Consider the following 18,897-nt stretch of genomic DNA (forward strand, 5'->3'; position numbering starts at 1 on the left):
TAGTGAATCTCTCCGGGATTGAATTGGAGCCCAAGTGTCTAGCATTACTGGAGAAAGGTCTCAATTATATACCTAAGCTCCCTATCGGCTCGAGTGAAATGGAAAATTTGATCATTGATTGTGATGTTGCTCTATCCAACAACACCTGTGAAAAAGCAATAGCAGCTAAGAAATTTAACTCAGTGATTAAACATTATAAGAAAGAAAGAGACGAAGCACAAATTCTTTCCTCCCTTAAATCAGTGATAAAAGTGATTAATGACAACAATCTTATAGTAGAGAAAGCAGACAAAGGAAACGCGGTAGTGATAATGAAGAAATCCGATTATTTAGAGAAATGCCATAATTTCATAAGAGACAATCATTTAGTTAGACTTCCCAACGACCCAACCCCTAAATTTCAAAGATCGGTGAGGGCAGTACTCAGAGCTGCATCCAACGTAGTGAAGGCTAATGAAACTTATAAAATGGTAATGATAAACCCGTGTGCACCCAGATTTTTTGGACTCCCAAAAATCCACAAATGTGACATTCCAATCAGACCGGTGGTCTCCAGTGTGGCAGCCCCAACAAGGAAGTTAGCGGCCAGTCTCAACAAACAGTTCCGGGATCTATCCGACTTTCGACCGAAATATGGAGTAAGAAACTCAAGAGACTTTTGTGACAAACTTTCCAAAAAAGGGCTCCCCAAAGGCAAGTGTATTTTAGTGTCATTTGATGTATCCAATCTTTTTACTAATGTACCCGCGTTAGAAGCGGTGGAAGTGGCTAAGAGAGTGTTAGAAAATAGTGGTGCAACGGAACCCTTTCTGAGTGAATTTGTTAAATTAGTCACCATCTGTGTGGAACAAAACTATTTTATTTTCAACGACGAGTATTACCATCAAAAAGAAGGTTTAGCTATGGGCTCTCCCTTATCACCCCTCCTCGCGGACCTTTTCATGGATAACTTCGAAGAAGAACTATTTACCAGTGACGCAATAAATACAAAAAATATTCACTGCTGGTACAGGTACGTGGATGACATTTTTGCAGTATGGACGGGCTCAATTCGACAGCTGGACATCTTTTTAAACTCACTAAACTCCCAATCCAACAATATTAAATTCACGTATGAGATTGAAAACGAAGGGAAACTAAATTTTCTTGACTTAACTATATCAAAGACGAGTGAGAAATTTGATTTCGCCATTTTCCGGAAAAATTCCGCTACAGATCATGTCATACCAGCCACCTCCCGTCACCACTTCTCACAAAAACTATCCACTTTCCACTACCTAATTAACCGGCTACTGGACATCCCCCTTTCTATAAACAATTTCGAAAAAGAACTGAATACTATTAAATTCTTAGCAAAAAGGAATGGCTATTCAGACGATTTGGTGGAAAAAATGCTCAAGAAAAAACAATATATAAGAACCAACAACATGTTATACCATAACAAAGAAGAAAACAGTGAGTTTAAATGGTGTAAACTACCGTATTACGGGTGGCTGACTGAAAAACTATCCAGTGTCTTCCCCAAGGAATTTAGACCAGCGTTTTACAACCACGCTAACTTAAGAAATCTCCTCAACAGGACAAAAGATAAAGTGAAAAACTGGGAATGCAACGGTATATACAAACTAAAGTGTAATGATTGTGACGCAGTGTACGTGGGGCAGACGGGTAGGGCGTTCCGGACCAGAACTGAAGAACACAAAAGGTGTTTACGCACGGGGAATCTACAGCAATCCCACTTTGCAAAACACCTGTGGGAAGAGGGACATCATAGTGACTTCGAACCGGACGTTTTACACAGAGTCAAGAAGGGGAGGAAGATGGACGTCCTGGAGGAGTTGGAGATAAAAAGAAATTTGGGTTTGGGACATGTCCTTAATGACATCGTTTTCCAAAGAAATTCACCTCTCATTACAACTGCACTTAACCTCAAAAATTTACCCCTTTCCAAACCAACCCTTTCCCCCGGCCCAGGAACCCTACCTGCCTCTTCTAGCGTGGGCTTAATCACGCTTCCCAACCAGTCCCTCACCAACCCTCCCACTCCTTCCCAATTTTCCCCCCCTGTATAACCCTCTCCCTCCACCCCTGCCAGAATTGGCTATATATTGGATTGTAGATATTACAAGAGTGTACTTGATAATGACGCCTCAGCGTCGAAACGCGTCGTACGAATAAATTTTCCTGTGAAAAGATACCAAGGTTGTACATTTTCATTTCAACATGGATTTTCACAAAGTTAAAGCCGAATCAATTGAATTCAATGTTCCTCTATTTTAAATATTTCAAAACCTATGTAGAATGAAGCACTAAGCCCAAATACTTGCCTGTTTTTGCAATAAACAGTGATAAATATAGCATCCAAGGTTGTATTGATGAAGTTAAAAGATTATCCAAATAATTTTATGGTTTTACGATGAGTGAGAATGATCAACAAATATTGAGTGTATGCAACCCGCGTGCCACCCTAAATGTGTGCCTGGGGTGGCACGCGCTCGCTCTTGGGGCCTTACCACTGGTCACAATTGGAAATTATTTTAGATGCGGCATGTAAAATGTCATGTACCATTTGTTACTATAGAAAATCAGTTGAAAATACCAGTGCCTTCTTATCGCCATTCACATCCAAAAAACAGGGAAAATCGCCAAAATTTCTCAACTTTGAGTGCGATGCAGATCCAGTTATCCAGTTGCAATAAGCCAAATAATTTCAAGCAGTGATGCCAAAACTTACATGTGCCTGCATTTGTAAATTTTATTTTATGCAAGTATTTTAAGTAGATTTTTTTTCTGCTACTCAAATGTGTAATTTGTGGGTTTTTCGAATGAATGATAAAGATGTGTTTATACAAACTGTTTTTATTTTTTTAAGAACCATGCATTTTTTTCAATTAATCGATCTATTGGTTCAAATTTTTATTTTGTTGTAAAGTCGATCTTTTCATTTTGATCAAATTTTTTATTTTCAAATCGATTGCTTGAAAAATCAACTTTGAACAAAAATTTTCCATCACTAATCCTACATTGGTGGTTTCTTCTGCCACCCATGACATGGGTGTGTTTGTTTGTAGGAAAGATCCTAAAGGTCTTAAATGCTCTTGAAATAATAAATCTAGATGACACCATGTCCAGTGCTTTGTCCTTCCTCTCCCTTGCCATCTACGTCACCTTCTCTATTCTTCTCCATATCCTCATTTCGAACCATTCTAGTCACTTTTCATTCTCCCTCTTTGAGGTCCAGACCACATGGTCGACCCTTTACTCTGGTACACCTTTGATGAAGAGAAGGTTTTTACAATTGAAAAATGGCTCTGGAATCGTGCATTTTTCAATGTTTGACACCCTCCTCTTAAAAAGACATTGGGCAAGGGTCTGGGGTCTAGCTTAATGTCCCAAAATTTTTGGGCCTTACTGCGAGTCAGTTCCACCATTTTTCTGTGGGACAAGTATCCTGGAAAAAAGTTGATTTGGTGTTGGGCATACCACCGTATTGGGCATACACTTTATAGCAGCTGTACATACACAAATTAGTGGTTAATTCTCTCTGCTGCATGCTCGGTGCATTTCACTGCGGCTTCTGCATTGTCTGCACTGTTTGGCCTCAGGTTACATAGTTGACTTGCTTTCCAATGAGATATGGTTTATGGTGGATTCACCACAATGACTTGTGAATTGGTTGGTTTGCAATTATTTATTTCTTATCTCCATCAAGAGTTTATAAAGCCTAGAATATGCTTTTGATGCCACTTGATAAAAAATTTAGGTTAACCATATTTTCATTGTCATTAAGAATTGAAAATCTGAACTGTGTGAAAAACTTGATGCTCCTTATAGCATGCTGGGTAATTCTTGGTATTGAAAGGTCCACTTCTCCTGCCACTGGATGGGGTAGTGTGTGCCTTACAGAGCCCTGCAAAATGGCTTCCTCACTTGGTCAAAATCGGTCGGCTGCTAGTATGTCATTCAAAATCGGTCGGCTGCTAATATGTCATTCTCCATGCTACGATTTGATGGTGGAATGGGCAAAAAACCCACATTCTGGCAGAGTAATCACGAAGCTGTGGATGAGAATTGGTGTGTTTGATAATGAATTGTCTAATACAGTTATCCTCGCCTAGCCACCTGAGAAATTTTGCCTCACTTTTCGCAGCTCCTCAGAGCGCTCTTAAGGGCCTGTTTATGCGATACATTCACACGTATGAGTTAATGTGTAATTGCATGAACGATTTTTGTTGAACGGAACATCAACAAATGCATGAATTAAATAAGAACTGGTTCTATTTTCTGTTCATACATTTGCACAAGTTGGGTGGTTACCAGTGGTTACACAGTGCATTTTCATTCACGCATTCATAGATTTAGACATTAACTTGTTTGGGTTGATATACCCTGTGATCAGGCCATAATATGTTGTGATCAATTTGTGCAAAGCAAATTTGTAAGCAAATTCCCAAGCATCTGGCAAATCGTCGGAATCTATTCATGCTTGTCTGTTGAATTGTCAAGGCAAGGGAGAAGTCGAGTACAGACACACTTGGTCAACTGGTGGCTTGAGACATTCAATACCACTATCAGCCGAGTGAAAGTTGGCAAGTTTGGGAGATGCTTTGTAGGGCTCTAGTGCCGGGTGACAGTGGCTCATGGACTCGAGTGAAAGCAAAAATGTTTTTTGGTTAAAAGCCATTATGATTGTGCTTAATTTATGCTACAGTTATCATTCTTTAATGCAAGAATCCTAATCTGCATCATGAAGTGTCTTATTTTCAGTATCATAATATAAAAGTAGCTATACCTTTCCAGCTTGAAAATGATAGTTCCCCATCAAAACTTGGGTTGGTGCATGTTTCATTGAAGTTGAAAAATTACTTAAGAAGAGTTTTTCTGCCATTATCATAATTGATTTTTCTTCACATTTTCCATTCATTCAATTTAAAAGGTGGATTGATGAATTCATTCTGCGAGTGACTCAAACCAGTTCCAATATATTAAAGTAGGAAGTTTTGCTTTCAGTGAGTATTAACTGTTGTGGACATTTTTTGTTTCTGTCTCTAATTCCTCGTCCAAATGTGGTCCCTGTAACCGACCCCCCAACGCTTACGTTTTCATTTCCATATCCACGTTTTTGGTTTTCTTGCACTTAATCTTTATGTCCTCTGAATATTATTAATTACATCTTCTAGAGAAGACCAATATTAGTCTTGGAGCTTAATCATTTTTAAAGTTTGGGCTAAGGCTGAGAAGGGTTTAGGCTTGTTGTAAACTTCAGTCTAAGTCACTCATTCCCAAGGCATCTTTTCATGCACTTTCCAGTGTAGATAATTGGTGGGTTTTCGGGAAATTACTGCCTCCACCAAAAATCTGTGTACTCTGGTGGATCCATGGATATGATTGTCCTGGGTTATTAAATATAAGTTTTGTAAAGTTGATACTGAATAAGAGCAAAGATGATTCACCATTTGGGTGCCATTGAAGTCACAAATAATATGGGTATACCTCACATTTTCATTCTGTCAGTATTGTGATTTTGTAGTCTATCCTCGTGATCTTAAGCAGTGTAGCAAGCAGAACCATTCATTTCATTCAGCAAAGGCTTTTGATGTTGTCGTGAGAAGGGTATCATTTTAATTGTTACATATGTCTCGCTGCCTGATTCTGCTGGATTTTTCCACAAGTATTTATATACATGTGGCCCTCAAATTTAGTGCAACTCAATGGCATGAATAGAGTACATTACAGGGAGTCTGAGTAGACACTACCTTATTTTGGTCTCTGATATAATAAAATATAAATAATGAATGAACCACCTCCTCTTAACATTAGTATTGCCTAAACACAGAGCATAGCTTTGGTGTCAAGAAGCGATGGTGACTGCGGAGGAATTTTCGTCTTTTGCAGTTAGTTTTGGCCCTTCCTGTTGTCTCCCTTTATCTCTCACAGATTCTCAGATAATAAATAGTACATACTTTGGTAGAATTTGAGGTGATTGATTGATAATAGCATGGGGTACCAAGATAGATTTGTGGTTTTGTTGACTCATTTTAAATAAAGTCACCTCATGATTAATTATATTGAAATATATTTGGTGTAATATCCCATCGTTCCACGGCCATGCCCTTGTGCGTGATTGATTAATCCGATGTAGAATAGGATGTGTAGGAGCCCTCAGGCATCTCAAAGAAATCCTCAAAGTGTGAGGTGTATCATGGAAAGAAACTGGCTCATCTATCTTGAATGTGTGATATTGCCATACCCTTGGCTGTGTCCAGGATGAGCTCTACCTTCATCTACCCAAACCAATTTTTGGGTCAAAGAACAGAGTGAAGGTTCACTTACGCATATCAATAGGCATAGGCCATGTCTCACGACATACTTAGTTACATTGTCAGGTGACCTGACAGAAAATAGTTTCAACCACAACAAACAACCCAGGTTTCACTACATACTGTTAAGTGACCGGACTGTAAGTTGGTGGTAGTGACTCTGGCTGATGTATTTGGCTGATAATAAGAAAGGAAAAAAGAAAACTAGGGGGAAAAGAGGGAAAGGGTACATCTTATAACTCATCCAAGGCTACGTGCGAATGAGTTTATCTGCAAACTGTGTTGAAATTTAGGTTTTTTTTATCTCTATGAAAGCCCTTCCCACTCCTTATTCTATGAAACAGTACAACTGGGACGGGTTCCAATATGTGCGTGTAGTTACAAGGCAGTGAATTTTATGAATGTTTGGATTCTCATGATTTATAGTGTTTTGCATGTTTGATGAATGCCTCATCTAACACAAAACACTTGACACTGCTGGAGAAAACTGACATCTCAAAAGTCTATAAATGTACTCCTTAGCCAGTTGTGAGAATAGCCTAGTACGTAATAATCTTCGTATTCAAGTGAAATGTAAGAGCACCAAATCCATGTGAATTCATGTTTAAGCTTGTCTTGTGCATGTTTCCTAATCATTATTTGGCCGTGTGGCATTACAATTCGAGTGCAGTTGTTTTAGTATAGTGTGTAGAATTGATGTGAATGTTTACCATTGTGATAGTGACATTGTCGTCTCAGATATATTCAGTTAGTTAACATTTAGATTTTGTTTCAGAAAAAGCATACAGTTGGTTTTAAGTGCCCGACTGGTGCCGCCTGTAGACATGTTTGGAGGTGTGCTGTAGAGCAGATGTTATTTTTTACGTAAGTTATTGTGGAAGGTGTTGTTTTTATTATTCATTACAAATCCTTCATTTGAAGATTTGACAATTGAGCTCAATAGCATGGAAACATTTTTCTCTGCCCCTTTCTCTGTTGTGATATCTCCCTCTCCTTTGATTGTTATGTTATCTTCAATCTCTGAATAGTTTAAGCAGCTACTAAAAATTGAGACAACCTTATATTATTTAACAATCTAATCTTATGTTTATAATTTTGCTGTTTTAATGACCAGTGATTTATTTGTTGGTATGTATCTCTATTTCTCCAATACAAATAAAGATTAACACAATATGTTTAAGATATTGCTTGGATTTATTATTTTGTGCACACACATCTATTATTTAATTCATAAAAATCTGTGGCCATGGTAGATAAATGGCTCAAAAATGAGGAATCAGCTTATCCTTTAATTTTATTTGATATTGTGTGTTGATTGAGAGAACAAAATCATAAATTGCTCTTTTGTACGTGAAATGCTAGTACATAATAGGAGTCCTAAATTAAAAATTTACATTTAATTGCATATCTTTTAAAATCCTTCCACAATTTTCTTTGAACTATTATCAAAACTGCCTGAAATAGCTCATCAAGTTACCTTGCAAGTGATGGGATCCATAGCATAACCAAATCTTTGTCAGTGCATAATCTTTGTTAGCTTATCATGATAAAACCTAAATCATTAAGCAAAGTTATCTCACCTCTAATCGAATCTTTATTAGCCCTAAATTTGCAGAACTTTATTTGATAAAAATTGCTATCATTCTGAAAATTTTGGAGAATTCAGGCTCCTAAATCTATTCAAAAGAATAAGCTAGGAAAAGGTATGCATTAATAGATTCTGGAATATAATTTCCCAAGATGCAGTTTTGCATATTTGCCGAATGTGTGTATCTACTAGTGAGATGTATTTATCAGCTAAAATGACTCAGGATAATTTAGGTGCTAGAGTTAAATTAAAGTGTAGCTCTAGTAATCCTTCATTTGACATGTAGCTGTTACTAATGTTTAAAATTAAAAGTAAGTAGCTTATTTTATTGCAGGCTTTAATTCAAAGCCTTCATTTTCGGTCTGAGAAAAGATTTTAATTGGCCTTAGCTCTAATTTAATTTTGGCACAAATTCTTTTTACTTTGACTCCAGTGCTGGTTCCAAGCTCAGGAACCATTGGAACTGAGAACTAACGAACCAAACATGCTCATCTTTTGGGTATACATATCATAGTTGTTCACAGGGGAGATTTGTCTCATTACTTTGCCTGGGTTTGTGGTATCTTGGCAAACAATTCAGAAGCTGCTTCAAGAGAACAGCAATTTTATGCTGTCATATGTGCTTCTTCTGTTGAGGAAACATTTAAAAGTGTTGGATTTTCACTTCCCTCAGTTATTCTACCCATATTCGATTGGTAAACTTCATGTCAGCCATTGGAAATGCACCCTAAATGTCCTTACTCTAGGCTAGAAATGATTTGTAGTCCTTTTCTCCTTGAACGCATTAATCATATCACATTACTCGTGAGGTTTCAATGGACCTAAGCACCTTTATTGTCTATTTTCTCCTTGATTTTTGGCACCTTGTAGTTAAATTTAGTTTGGTAATAGGTTATTTTTTGCTAGATTTTGTAGTAATTTTAGGTTTTGTTTAAATGAAAATATTGCCCTATAACCTGTAATGTAAATATTTACCCTCTGATGGAAAGCTCTTTTGGCATGACCTGAAAAAGGACTCATATTTGATTTCGTAATTTTTTTCTAACTCGGAACTAAATAAGGAATAAAATGAAAATTTGGACAAATTTGAGCTGCTGAAAACATTTTCTACATAATTTATTCTGCTTTCATACCCTGCATTCATGAGGAGGCATACCTTTTACTTGATTAGTCTGTATTGGTTCAATTTACTTGCTTGAAACTTGTGCTATCATCTTGAAATTTTCGGGTCTATAAAGGAGACCATCATCAACACTTGCCAAAATCATGTATCAAAATTAGTCATTTTAAATTTTAGACATTTTTTTAATGTAATTTTTTATTAATTTGACACACAGTCAAATGTTGAACTGGATCTACTCTGCTTACCCTGAAAATTTCAAGATAAGGTTTTATGCAAGTAATTCGTCACCAAAGAAGACCAGTTGAAGAGGAGATGTGTGTCCTCTTTAGCGCATTGCAAATTCTCTGTGACATCCCTTCTTTCTTTTCATTCATGGGCAGGAAATTATATCCTATAATCTTTTCACCTTGTGTTTGGTTTTACCCTGAAAGCATGCGAAAAATGGCAGACATCTAAAATCTCTCTATCTTTAGTCCTTGGGTATCTTGACCAATTGAAGTTTGGTGTAGACCAAGAATCCACATGTTGTGTACTATGATTGTTGATATGTATACCTCAGGAGTAGGTTCACATGAATGATACTGGGTACATAATCTATTCCTGTTGAATAGCCAACCAAAATGTTTAAATGTATTACGTTTATAATAGCCAGATTATTACATTTTTACAAGAAAAGCATATTGGCTATTAGCGAATGATTGGCTATTACAAAGCATCTCCCAATGCAAAGTCTGAGAAACATTTTTCCAGCATTTAGCTTTCAAATATGTCATCATTCTCATTGAGAAATGTTATGTACCTGCTGTTCCTATTTTTTTCTCATCTCTCTGATATGTTGGGTGGGTTACAGCACCACAAATCCATCATGTATTTGGTTGATGTGTTGATAGTTGCAGTTATTAAAGTTGCATTGGCAAAGAATGTGTTTGCCGGAAAAATTCCAAAATCTTAGGAAAAATAAAGCATACTCAAGTAGGTTCATTAATATGCCTCTTAATTCTCCAGATTTCAGTGAATAGGAACACACTCCTTATTATTTTCAAGAATTGCACCTGGCTAATAGTCACTGGCTGCCTATTATTATATGCATTTTTGGTTCAGGAATATGAGTTACGTATTAATATTGCTGCAGAAATCACATTTTAATTATAGTGCATAGCATTTTTGATTTTGATTTTGTGATGTAAATTATTTACAGCATATAAATAAAATTCTCCTGGACCAGGAGTCGAAAACCAATGTTATGTTAGTGAAACATACCTCAAATAAAGTCAAGTGTGACTTTAAGAGCTGGTATGAGGTTCACCCCTGGTCATGAAAACCCATATATCCTTGCGTTGCCATCCTTGACGGACTGTAAAAGTTTTATATCTAGTGCCTAAACTATATCAATGTCTAAACTTTGGTAAAATTGTCATGGGAATTAAAGAACCTGAATAGCATAAAGTACCCAAATACATAGTGTGCCGGTCCCGACTCCCGGGTAAGATTTTGCCCAACCCCCCCTCCCTTTTCTCCAAAGATGTTAGGACGAGTGAGGTTAGCAAGCGAGACGACACTCACTTAATTATTTTTCCGAGTCGGAGGAGTCACTGCCTTCGTCCACCACTCCCCTCCTCCGATCCAGGGGTAGGGAACTCGGATTTCTAGCGACCAGCGCCATTTGATTTGCACAAAAACAGTAAATTTGATGGGTGGCAGAGGAATCGCCGAATAAGGTGACAAAACTCCCCCCTTAAATAATAAGATGCCAGTCCTAGTTCCTTTTAACATAAATCACTTTTAATGAATCTCAAACAAGATAACAAAAAATAACCCTTTAGACACCGAAATACCCCCCAAAACACAAAAATACCTTTAAACACAAAATACCCGTAAACACAAAATACCCTTAAACACAATATTTATCAACAATTAAATTCAGCACTACTAAGCGATGCCTTCGAAAAAAGGAAGTATCTTAATCTTCAAGGCAGTTTAGATAGCTAAAAAATACAGTTGAGAGATTAACACTCTTTAGCAATGTCATTTTTATTAGAAAGACGAATTATCATCAAGGCAATTCTGATAAATAGTGAACAGTGAGAGATTGACTGAAAAACAAGGTCCTTCTTCTTCTTCGTACGAGCGTGAGAGCACGAAACACACACTTTTGGGCGCACTATTACAGCTTTAACCAGCTTCATGAGGGGAAATGGGGGAATTGGGGCGTAGTTCGCTTACGCTTCCTTTCCGGCGAGGATCAGTTGTAGCAGATACTCCGGCCAACAGACGGCGGATTGCGTCTGCAGAAACGTGGCAGGTACTTCCTCCAGAATCTCGATCCCCTTCAATGCCCAGGAACATGCGTAGCAGAGTCCACAAGGGCCCTCCTCAGACTTTCCTCCTCTCCAGGTGCGGTCCCGTCGTGGTGCGTTTTCTTTCTCTCCTGCGCTGCTCGCTCGTGCGTCACCCTCTTTCTTTCTTTTCTGTCCGTTCAGTCTGTTCTCTTTGTTCTGCCTGACCTCTCTCTCGCTCGGCTATTTATTTGGTTCCTCTACCCATCGTTCCCCGCACTAACGTCGTCTGCACCTGGCATGTACGGTGACGACGTTAGCGGTGAACTAGGCGAACTACAATCTCACATGTTTTCACCATTCATCTGTTCACTAATACAATCATTCGAATTCAAGAAATACAAGCAATACAACACAAAAAAAATATCACACACTACTAAAATAAACCATCTGGCAACATATTTAAGGGGTTCCGTCACAATAGTTGGCTGTGCAGTGGTGCAGAAAGCTAAAGGACCATGATTTGATGCCTGTTCCGGGAATTTTTCTCCTTAGCTATTTATGTTAATATCACTGCAGCTCATGTCGCAGGATTGTAAAATAGCAGACACTCAATTATCCAGGTGCGGCGTACCCTTGTGGCAAATTATCCATGCACAATTTTCACTCTCTTTTAATGTTTTCCATGATCTTTATAAAAAATAAAATCTGACGCAAAATCACCAGAATTACTGTATTTTAATGCTAGGCTATGCCAGGCTTATTATTTTCATTACAATCCCCTTCGTAAAATGGAATTATTTTATTTACTTGCTCACAAAGACTGCTTCAAGTTTATTTGGACGTTTGCTCAAGTATTGAAAATGACATTAAGTGGCGGGGAAAACACTCTTGATTAATTTAAATGATTCTTCTACTGTTAACCGATTGCAAGTCAAGAAAAATTTTATCCATGATCTTTAAATGTGTGCTTCTATCGCAAATGTGCCATTATTGCCGTGATCTCGCATGCTGTTGAATACAGCCCAAGAGAACCAGAAATTTCATCGCACTCAGGCACGTTTATGCTGTGACTATTTAAGGTTTAACAGGAGAGGAAGTGATTTGTAGAAGTGAAGGCAGCAGTGGAAATGGTAGTGGAGACGAAGGAAGCAGAGATTGCTTGAGTCATAACCAGGCAATGGCAGGCGTGGGTACTCTAGAACCGCTGCTGCACGATGGCGTGATCGTACGCTAGCAGCACTCACGGGAGCTCGATGTTCCTGTTTTCCAAGCCTCCCAGTGCATGACCACGTTCAGTGATCATGGATCTGCGTCCTGGTGTTGCTACCCGAACAACTTGTGTGAGATGCGACTACATGGCGTGGTGCCTGACTGTTAGTTTCCAAAGTGGCGCAGTGGTCTTGAAGCATTCGTGCAAACCACTTTTCTGTATACGTGATCACACGGCCAAGGATGTGTGGTTTTCAAAACCAAGTCTTATATGTAGATATAGGAATATGGGTACAATCACATTATCGCCGCTAAAAAGATTGCGGTATGGCAAAGAAAGCTCTCAATGAATTCAGGCACTCTAAACAGAATTAGTCCGTAAATAATAATAAATTTTTTGATTTACGTAAATTATGAGAATTACATGAAATTAATGTGAGTGTTTGGACTATTCCATTTGCCAAATATTTGCAAATATATGGCAAAGGAAGCTCTCAATGAATCCAGGCACTCTAAACAGAATAAGTCCGTAAATAATAATAAATTTTTTTATTTACGAAAATTATGAGCATTACATGAAATTAATGTGAGTGTTTGGAATATTCCGTTTTCCAAATATTCGTGCCACCTTTCCCCATCATTAGCCCGGATAATCGGGAGTATGCTGTATATGACAACTAATTTAATTAGTTGAAATTGTTTCCCCTGGAAAGCAATATCAATAATGCTTTATTTGTCCAGGGATCAAGTGGTTACAAGGTTACTCTGATATAGGACATATCAGGTTAAAGAAATTAAATAAATACAGTGAATGCAGGACACATGTCAAACATTATTAAAGAATTCACCAATGGAGTAAAACATTTTTGATGTCAGATACTGTAGCAGATTATTTTTTAATGCAGCAACACTTATTTGAGCCTTAAGATCAGCTGGCAGTTTACTGTGGAGTTGAAGGCCAATACAATTTGGACCAGCACCTGCATTCCGAGTGCATACATGTAAGACATGATGGTGACCACTTTGTCTTGTAGCCTCCCAATCAATGGTACAACACAATCTGTATGTAGCCTACAATTGAAAATGAAAAGGAGACTTCGTTGATTTCCTCTGTATTAACTTCCACATAGTTGAGCCTAATACAATTGAACAAACTAGTCTACAATCATTGGTTGATGAGTGTGTTTGTACATCATGATAGTTATTTTCAGTTGATAATTGTGTCTCATCATAGGCGCCCTCTGAAAATTGTTCCCCTTCCCTTCTTTCCCCGAGTGCATTGAATAATTGTCCTATTTCTCGCACGTGCTCAGGTTGCCTTCATCGTCGGAGGCGCCCTCGGTGGTCACGGGTGGTGGTTTCTTCCAATGGGGGACCAAGTTTCGATACTCAGGTCGAGTGGAGAAGGAAATCCTTGAAGACGTTGGTCCTTTGAGAAGAGAAGAGCCGACAATAAACCGATCGTCATACCGACCCTCCAGCTTACGGAGGAAGGCCTCCAGTGTTCCCGCTACTCCATCAACGCCAGTCGGCTCTGAAATTGGGGAAATCAGTAAGAGATATTGCCTTAGGGACATACGTTTTTATGGTCCGTAGTATTTTTAATCTGCTTTCATAATCACGGTATGAATTCTTAAGCACATGGCTTAAAATAAAGCACATAATAATTGTCTGTAAGTCACAATTCATTAGTCTTTATTTCTATTATCATTTCATCTATTGTATTAGATTAGGGCTTTGTAGTGGGTTATATACATTACCATAGTTATTCTGTAGTCATTTTGGCCATGGTATATGTATTAAAATTAGCATCAAACTGTCACTTTACATTTGTGTCTCCATAAGCCTACCTTCTCTGTATGATTAGTAATTTTATCTTTGTTTTGTAAACTGTGGTCTTTTTTCTGACCTACCAGCCAGTTAACATGGGCAAATGGATATTTATGAATGACTTAAGCTGGGGAAGATTTATTTTGGGTAAATCATATTTTCTTGACATCTCTTGCTGATAATGTTTAAAGATAATCAATTCTTAATGGGCTTCCTTGAATGATTTTAATGTTTAAGTCCATGTTAAGAACTGGCTCTCTAATGAGAGAAACCTTCTTGGCATGAGTTTAATTTCTTGAATGAGCAATGTATTTTCAGAGGCTTCTCACCACTTAAAAATAATAGCTGAATTATGTATTTAATGTTATTTAAATGACTATTTACTTAGAATCGCATGGTACACTCTTGAATTTCTCTCTTGAATTGGTCTAGAATTTTATGACCAAGATCAACTTGCCATGCATATTAGTGCTGCAGATAATATAAAGGCTATGTGAATCATTGATAGGTGATGATGATTCTTCATCGTAAAGGCAAAAGATGATAAAATTAGATACTCTTTCTGTATGGCAAGTTACTAGCTGTCATGCTGTACTTTGGGTTTTTGTTCTGCATGTTTCTCCTGCCCACTCTCCACCTCTGCGTTTGCATCTCGTAGTCTTTTACGGGGGTGAGGCTCCGGCATATGGCTCCTGGGAGATACTCCGTATGTGATCAGGGGTTAGAGCAGAGTACTTAGCAACAAAGCCGAGTGCAATGATCATCTCCTCAAAACTCCAATTTGAAAATAAAATCATCTGCAATTTTCCATTTTCCACCCTTATTATTAACGTTCATCTGCATCAGTTATCTATCTATAATCATTCGGTTATCTATCTGTTATAATATTAATGGATACATGACAAAGCACGAATTATTGGCTAATGTCGAAAAGTAAATTCGGTCGTTAAATCCAGGGGCGCAGCTAGGAATTAAGGCTGGGGGGGGGTTTAGGTGCAACTAATACCAGGGTGTGTGGGGATATGGAATACCCACCAGGATAAGCGGTAGGTGCGAGATTACGGAATTTTAAGATAAATTGTTAAAAATGGTGAGTTTTACGGCTTTCTGAGGGATATTTTATTCATCGTTAAACTATTCCATTAGTAATATCAATCCAATTAAGTAAAATGGATTAAACTTAAAAATTTCTCTGAGCTCTGGGGGGGGTTTTAACCCCCAAAACCCCCCTCGCTGCACCTCTGGTTAAATCAACATTTTATTTTCTAGGGTGGAAATATTTGGCAAAGCAGCAGGTAATGCATTAACCAAAGGACAGATGTTGAAAAAATGAAGTATAAAAAATTAAATAACAACACTCGATCAATATCTTTAATAGCAGCTGTCTTGAGTGACATAAATGAATGTCTATTGGCAAACAAATGCGAAGGTGGGCAAAGGATTACTGAGTTTTGCATTCCCCAGTTAGGGATGAAATGAAGGAACTCACTGATCTACAGGCATTTTTAATTTTTAATTCTGATGAAAGTTGGTTTGTTGTTTTCATAAGTGTAAAATGAATGTTATTGCATAAATAACATATTTGTTAATTTTGACTTGGTAGACTGGCTTATGGAAAAGAGCAGATAAAGCTGACAAACAATTACAAATTATATACATGGGTTGTTCGAAACAAGTAAGACTGTGGATTAATATGCATGTGACTATCTTAATACATAGGTTTAACGTGCTGTGCAAGTAAATACGTAATGGAGATCACAAATGCAATAGTGAATGTTAAAAATGTATTAAGGGGCTGGGTTTTTATTGGTTTCTCTTCGAAGCAGCCAAATACTTTCTTCATATCATGGTTAAATCATGTAGTAAACGTAAGCAGTGACATATTTGTATGGATTGATAGGATATTTAACATAATAAATGATCAAAATCGGAAAGCAATTCAGTTGCATTATTTAGTACCTAACAATGTTCTTGTAAAGATTTTCATTATACTGTAGTGGATTGTTAATGTGGAATTCTAAATGATGGAATATCTCTTCAATGCAAAGTTTTCTAGAATTTTGCTGACTTTAAGTTTTCTGTCCCCCCAACTAAACCATTAAAATCCTTCTGTATGCACATTTCGGCTTCCAAAGTCATCCACGTACATTGTCTTATTCCATGGGCTTACCCCACCTCTGTAGGACAAATAGAGCCCTTACTTACAGCAGCGTGCTGATCAAAACTGACTTGCCTTGTGTCTCGATGGGTTTAAGTGAAACATAGTTGGACCGTGAATAACTCAAAAAAGTGAAAATATTTATCTTCAGCAGAACAGGAGTTAATGTGAAAATTTGTCAGTACCTCAAGCATTATGCTGTTGGAGTCAGCCACCATGAAATTCCCGTTGGATTTTCATTTTTTTTCCACTCTCATCTATTTTACTGTGAATATGCGTGATTTTTTTCTGTTATGAGTGATTTATTTAGAGTAGTTGGCAGTGATTCGTCAGTCCTCAAAACTTCAAGCCTTGCCAATCTCTTTTAAGTTGAAATAGAAGAGTTAAATTTTGTTATAATGACTGTTGCGTGATTAGTTAAATTGCTCATGAAATAGAAAGTGGTCTAAACCCTGGAAAAATATTTATTCCTAAATACTCTAGTCTCATGTGTTCTGGATTATCCATCTGCTGTTGTAGTTACCTTTGGAATATTCTTCGAAATTCTTTGTGTAGGAAGAACAAAATTGCCCACGTTATCCTTCCTCGGACTGGATGATGGGTAGCTGGATAAAGAAGAGTTGACTGAAGTATCTGACCAGCCAGCACGATTGTCATGTGGCAGTTGGCATTAGGATGGCCAACCTCAACTAATATATATATATATTTTTCGAGAATACTTATAAATTTTCGTGTTTTTGTGATAGATTTGTCTGCCTGAATTCAACGTGGTTTATTGAAGCCCTTAATTGTTCAGGGAAAAACGAATACTAATGGCCATCCATTCATCCAATTATCTCTCGTATTTTATTGATTCTGGTGACCTAGAAATATGGTATGGTTATGATATAGTGATCTCCTTTTTCACCCTTAAAAGCATTTGTTCTTAATTGCTCAAGCAACCTAAGCCTTTCAAGTAGCCTCTGAGTCTTATTGGCTCCCAACTTGAGTCTTGTAATAGCTGAGTATTGAATTCAGTACTCTGGTAGCAGTTTTCCTATTTTTGTATTTTATTTATGGAATAAAGCTGTCTGTGCTAGATGCCAAATGCTATGGGCTGACAAAGACCCCAGTGAAAAAACAATTTTTGAGTTGATGCCTGAAATATGTCAATATTGGTCATCCATGAGTTTGCGGCATTCCTTAAAAGTTGAAGTTGTAACTGACTGAAGTTTGAAGACAGACATTCTGACTCGATTAATTTTTCAATTTTGAGTGGTTGCAGATCTTCTGACAACTTTCCTTGTCAAATCATTTGTGTTCAATTTAATGAGCCTAGAGTCGTATTAGAAACCCTGGGAAATGTCCCATCTTGACTCCTCTACACCAGGGGTCTCCAAAATAGGGCTTTCATCCAGCCCGCGCACTCGTTTCAAGTAGTGTGCGATTCTCGCTCGTTTAACTCTGTGAGACGCCGCTAGGAGCATTGCAGCGCTGTACTGCACGTCAAAGTCACCTTCAATTGTTCGTAAATAATAAATATGCCTCCGGATACTTAAGTAGACGTTGGTATCGAATACTTAAGTCATCGGCAAATTTGCTATCCAGCCCACAGGGCGATTCGGAACTTGGAATGTGGCCCTTGTGGCCTAGTAAATTGGAGATCCCTGCTCTACACTATGGCTCTAGCTACACATATGCTCAGTAAGACTCTCTTGTTCCATTGCTCACTCTATCTAAATGAGTAAGAAGTTGAAGACCATCTTCAAGGAGGTCACATTCCCTCAAAATAATGTGACTTGCAGCATAGAAAAATCAGGAGATGACTGAATCATTGTGTGGAGCACACCCAAAAGCAATTTATTCACATTTATTGCCATAGGAAAATATTCCACCTTACCTCTCAATCATACCTCAGACCGTTGACTTTTGAGGCAACTGTGCAGGGAACAATACTATGGGGGTTCCATATTTCCTATGGTAATTCACTGTGGTTTGTGGTGCTAGGTGTTAGGCCGTTGCAATCCATCAATGATGGAAATGCCAGGGAGTATTAGCTTAAACAAAGCTACTACCAGTGATGAGCTCCATAAGAACCCTAAAGCCTCACATATTTCTAATTGAGAAATATTGAAATATTTCAATCCTGCCACATGAATGGTGGCAAAATTCAGTCAGATTATTTGTGTCATGCCATCCGTTTATTTTCCAAACAAAGACTTGCGTCCTGCATAAGTAAAATTTTAGTCGTTTTTCATATCTCGCATGTGAAATTTTATTCATATAGTCAACTGAAATAGCTGATATTATGCATTTTTGGAATAAATTATTCCTATTTTATTTTGCTTTGTCGGGGATTATTTAAGGTAAAATTTAGTTATCAAATTATGAAACATCTGCAGGGCATCCAT

General features: G+C 37.7%; 1 protein-coding gene across 5 annotated transcripts in view; it reads left to right on the forward strand.

Annotated features, from left to right (window-relative positions):
- LOC124169237 (FERM domain-containing protein 5) overlaps positions 1-18,897 on the forward strand; it is a 107,531-nt gene that overhangs the window by 73,537 nt on the left and 15,097 nt on the right. For all 5 annotated transcript variants that reach the window (XM_046547785.1, XM_046547784.1, XM_046547787.1 and 2 more), the window contains 2 exons: positions 7,096-7,184; positions 13,833-14,071. In XM_046547785.1, coding sequence (XP_046403741.1) covers positions 7,096-7,184; positions 13,833-14,071 — 328 coding nt within the window. The remainder of the gene's footprint in view (positions 1-7,095; positions 7,185-13,832; positions 14,072-18,897) is intronic.

The sequence above is a fragment of the Ischnura elegans genome, chromosome 12, assembly GCF_921293095.1.
Source record: "Ischnura elegans chromosome 12, ioIscEleg1.1, whole genome shotgun sequence".
In the NCBI taxonomy this organism is placed as follows: Eukaryota; Metazoa; Arthropoda; class Insecta; order Odonata; family Coenagrionidae; genus Ischnura; species Ischnura elegans.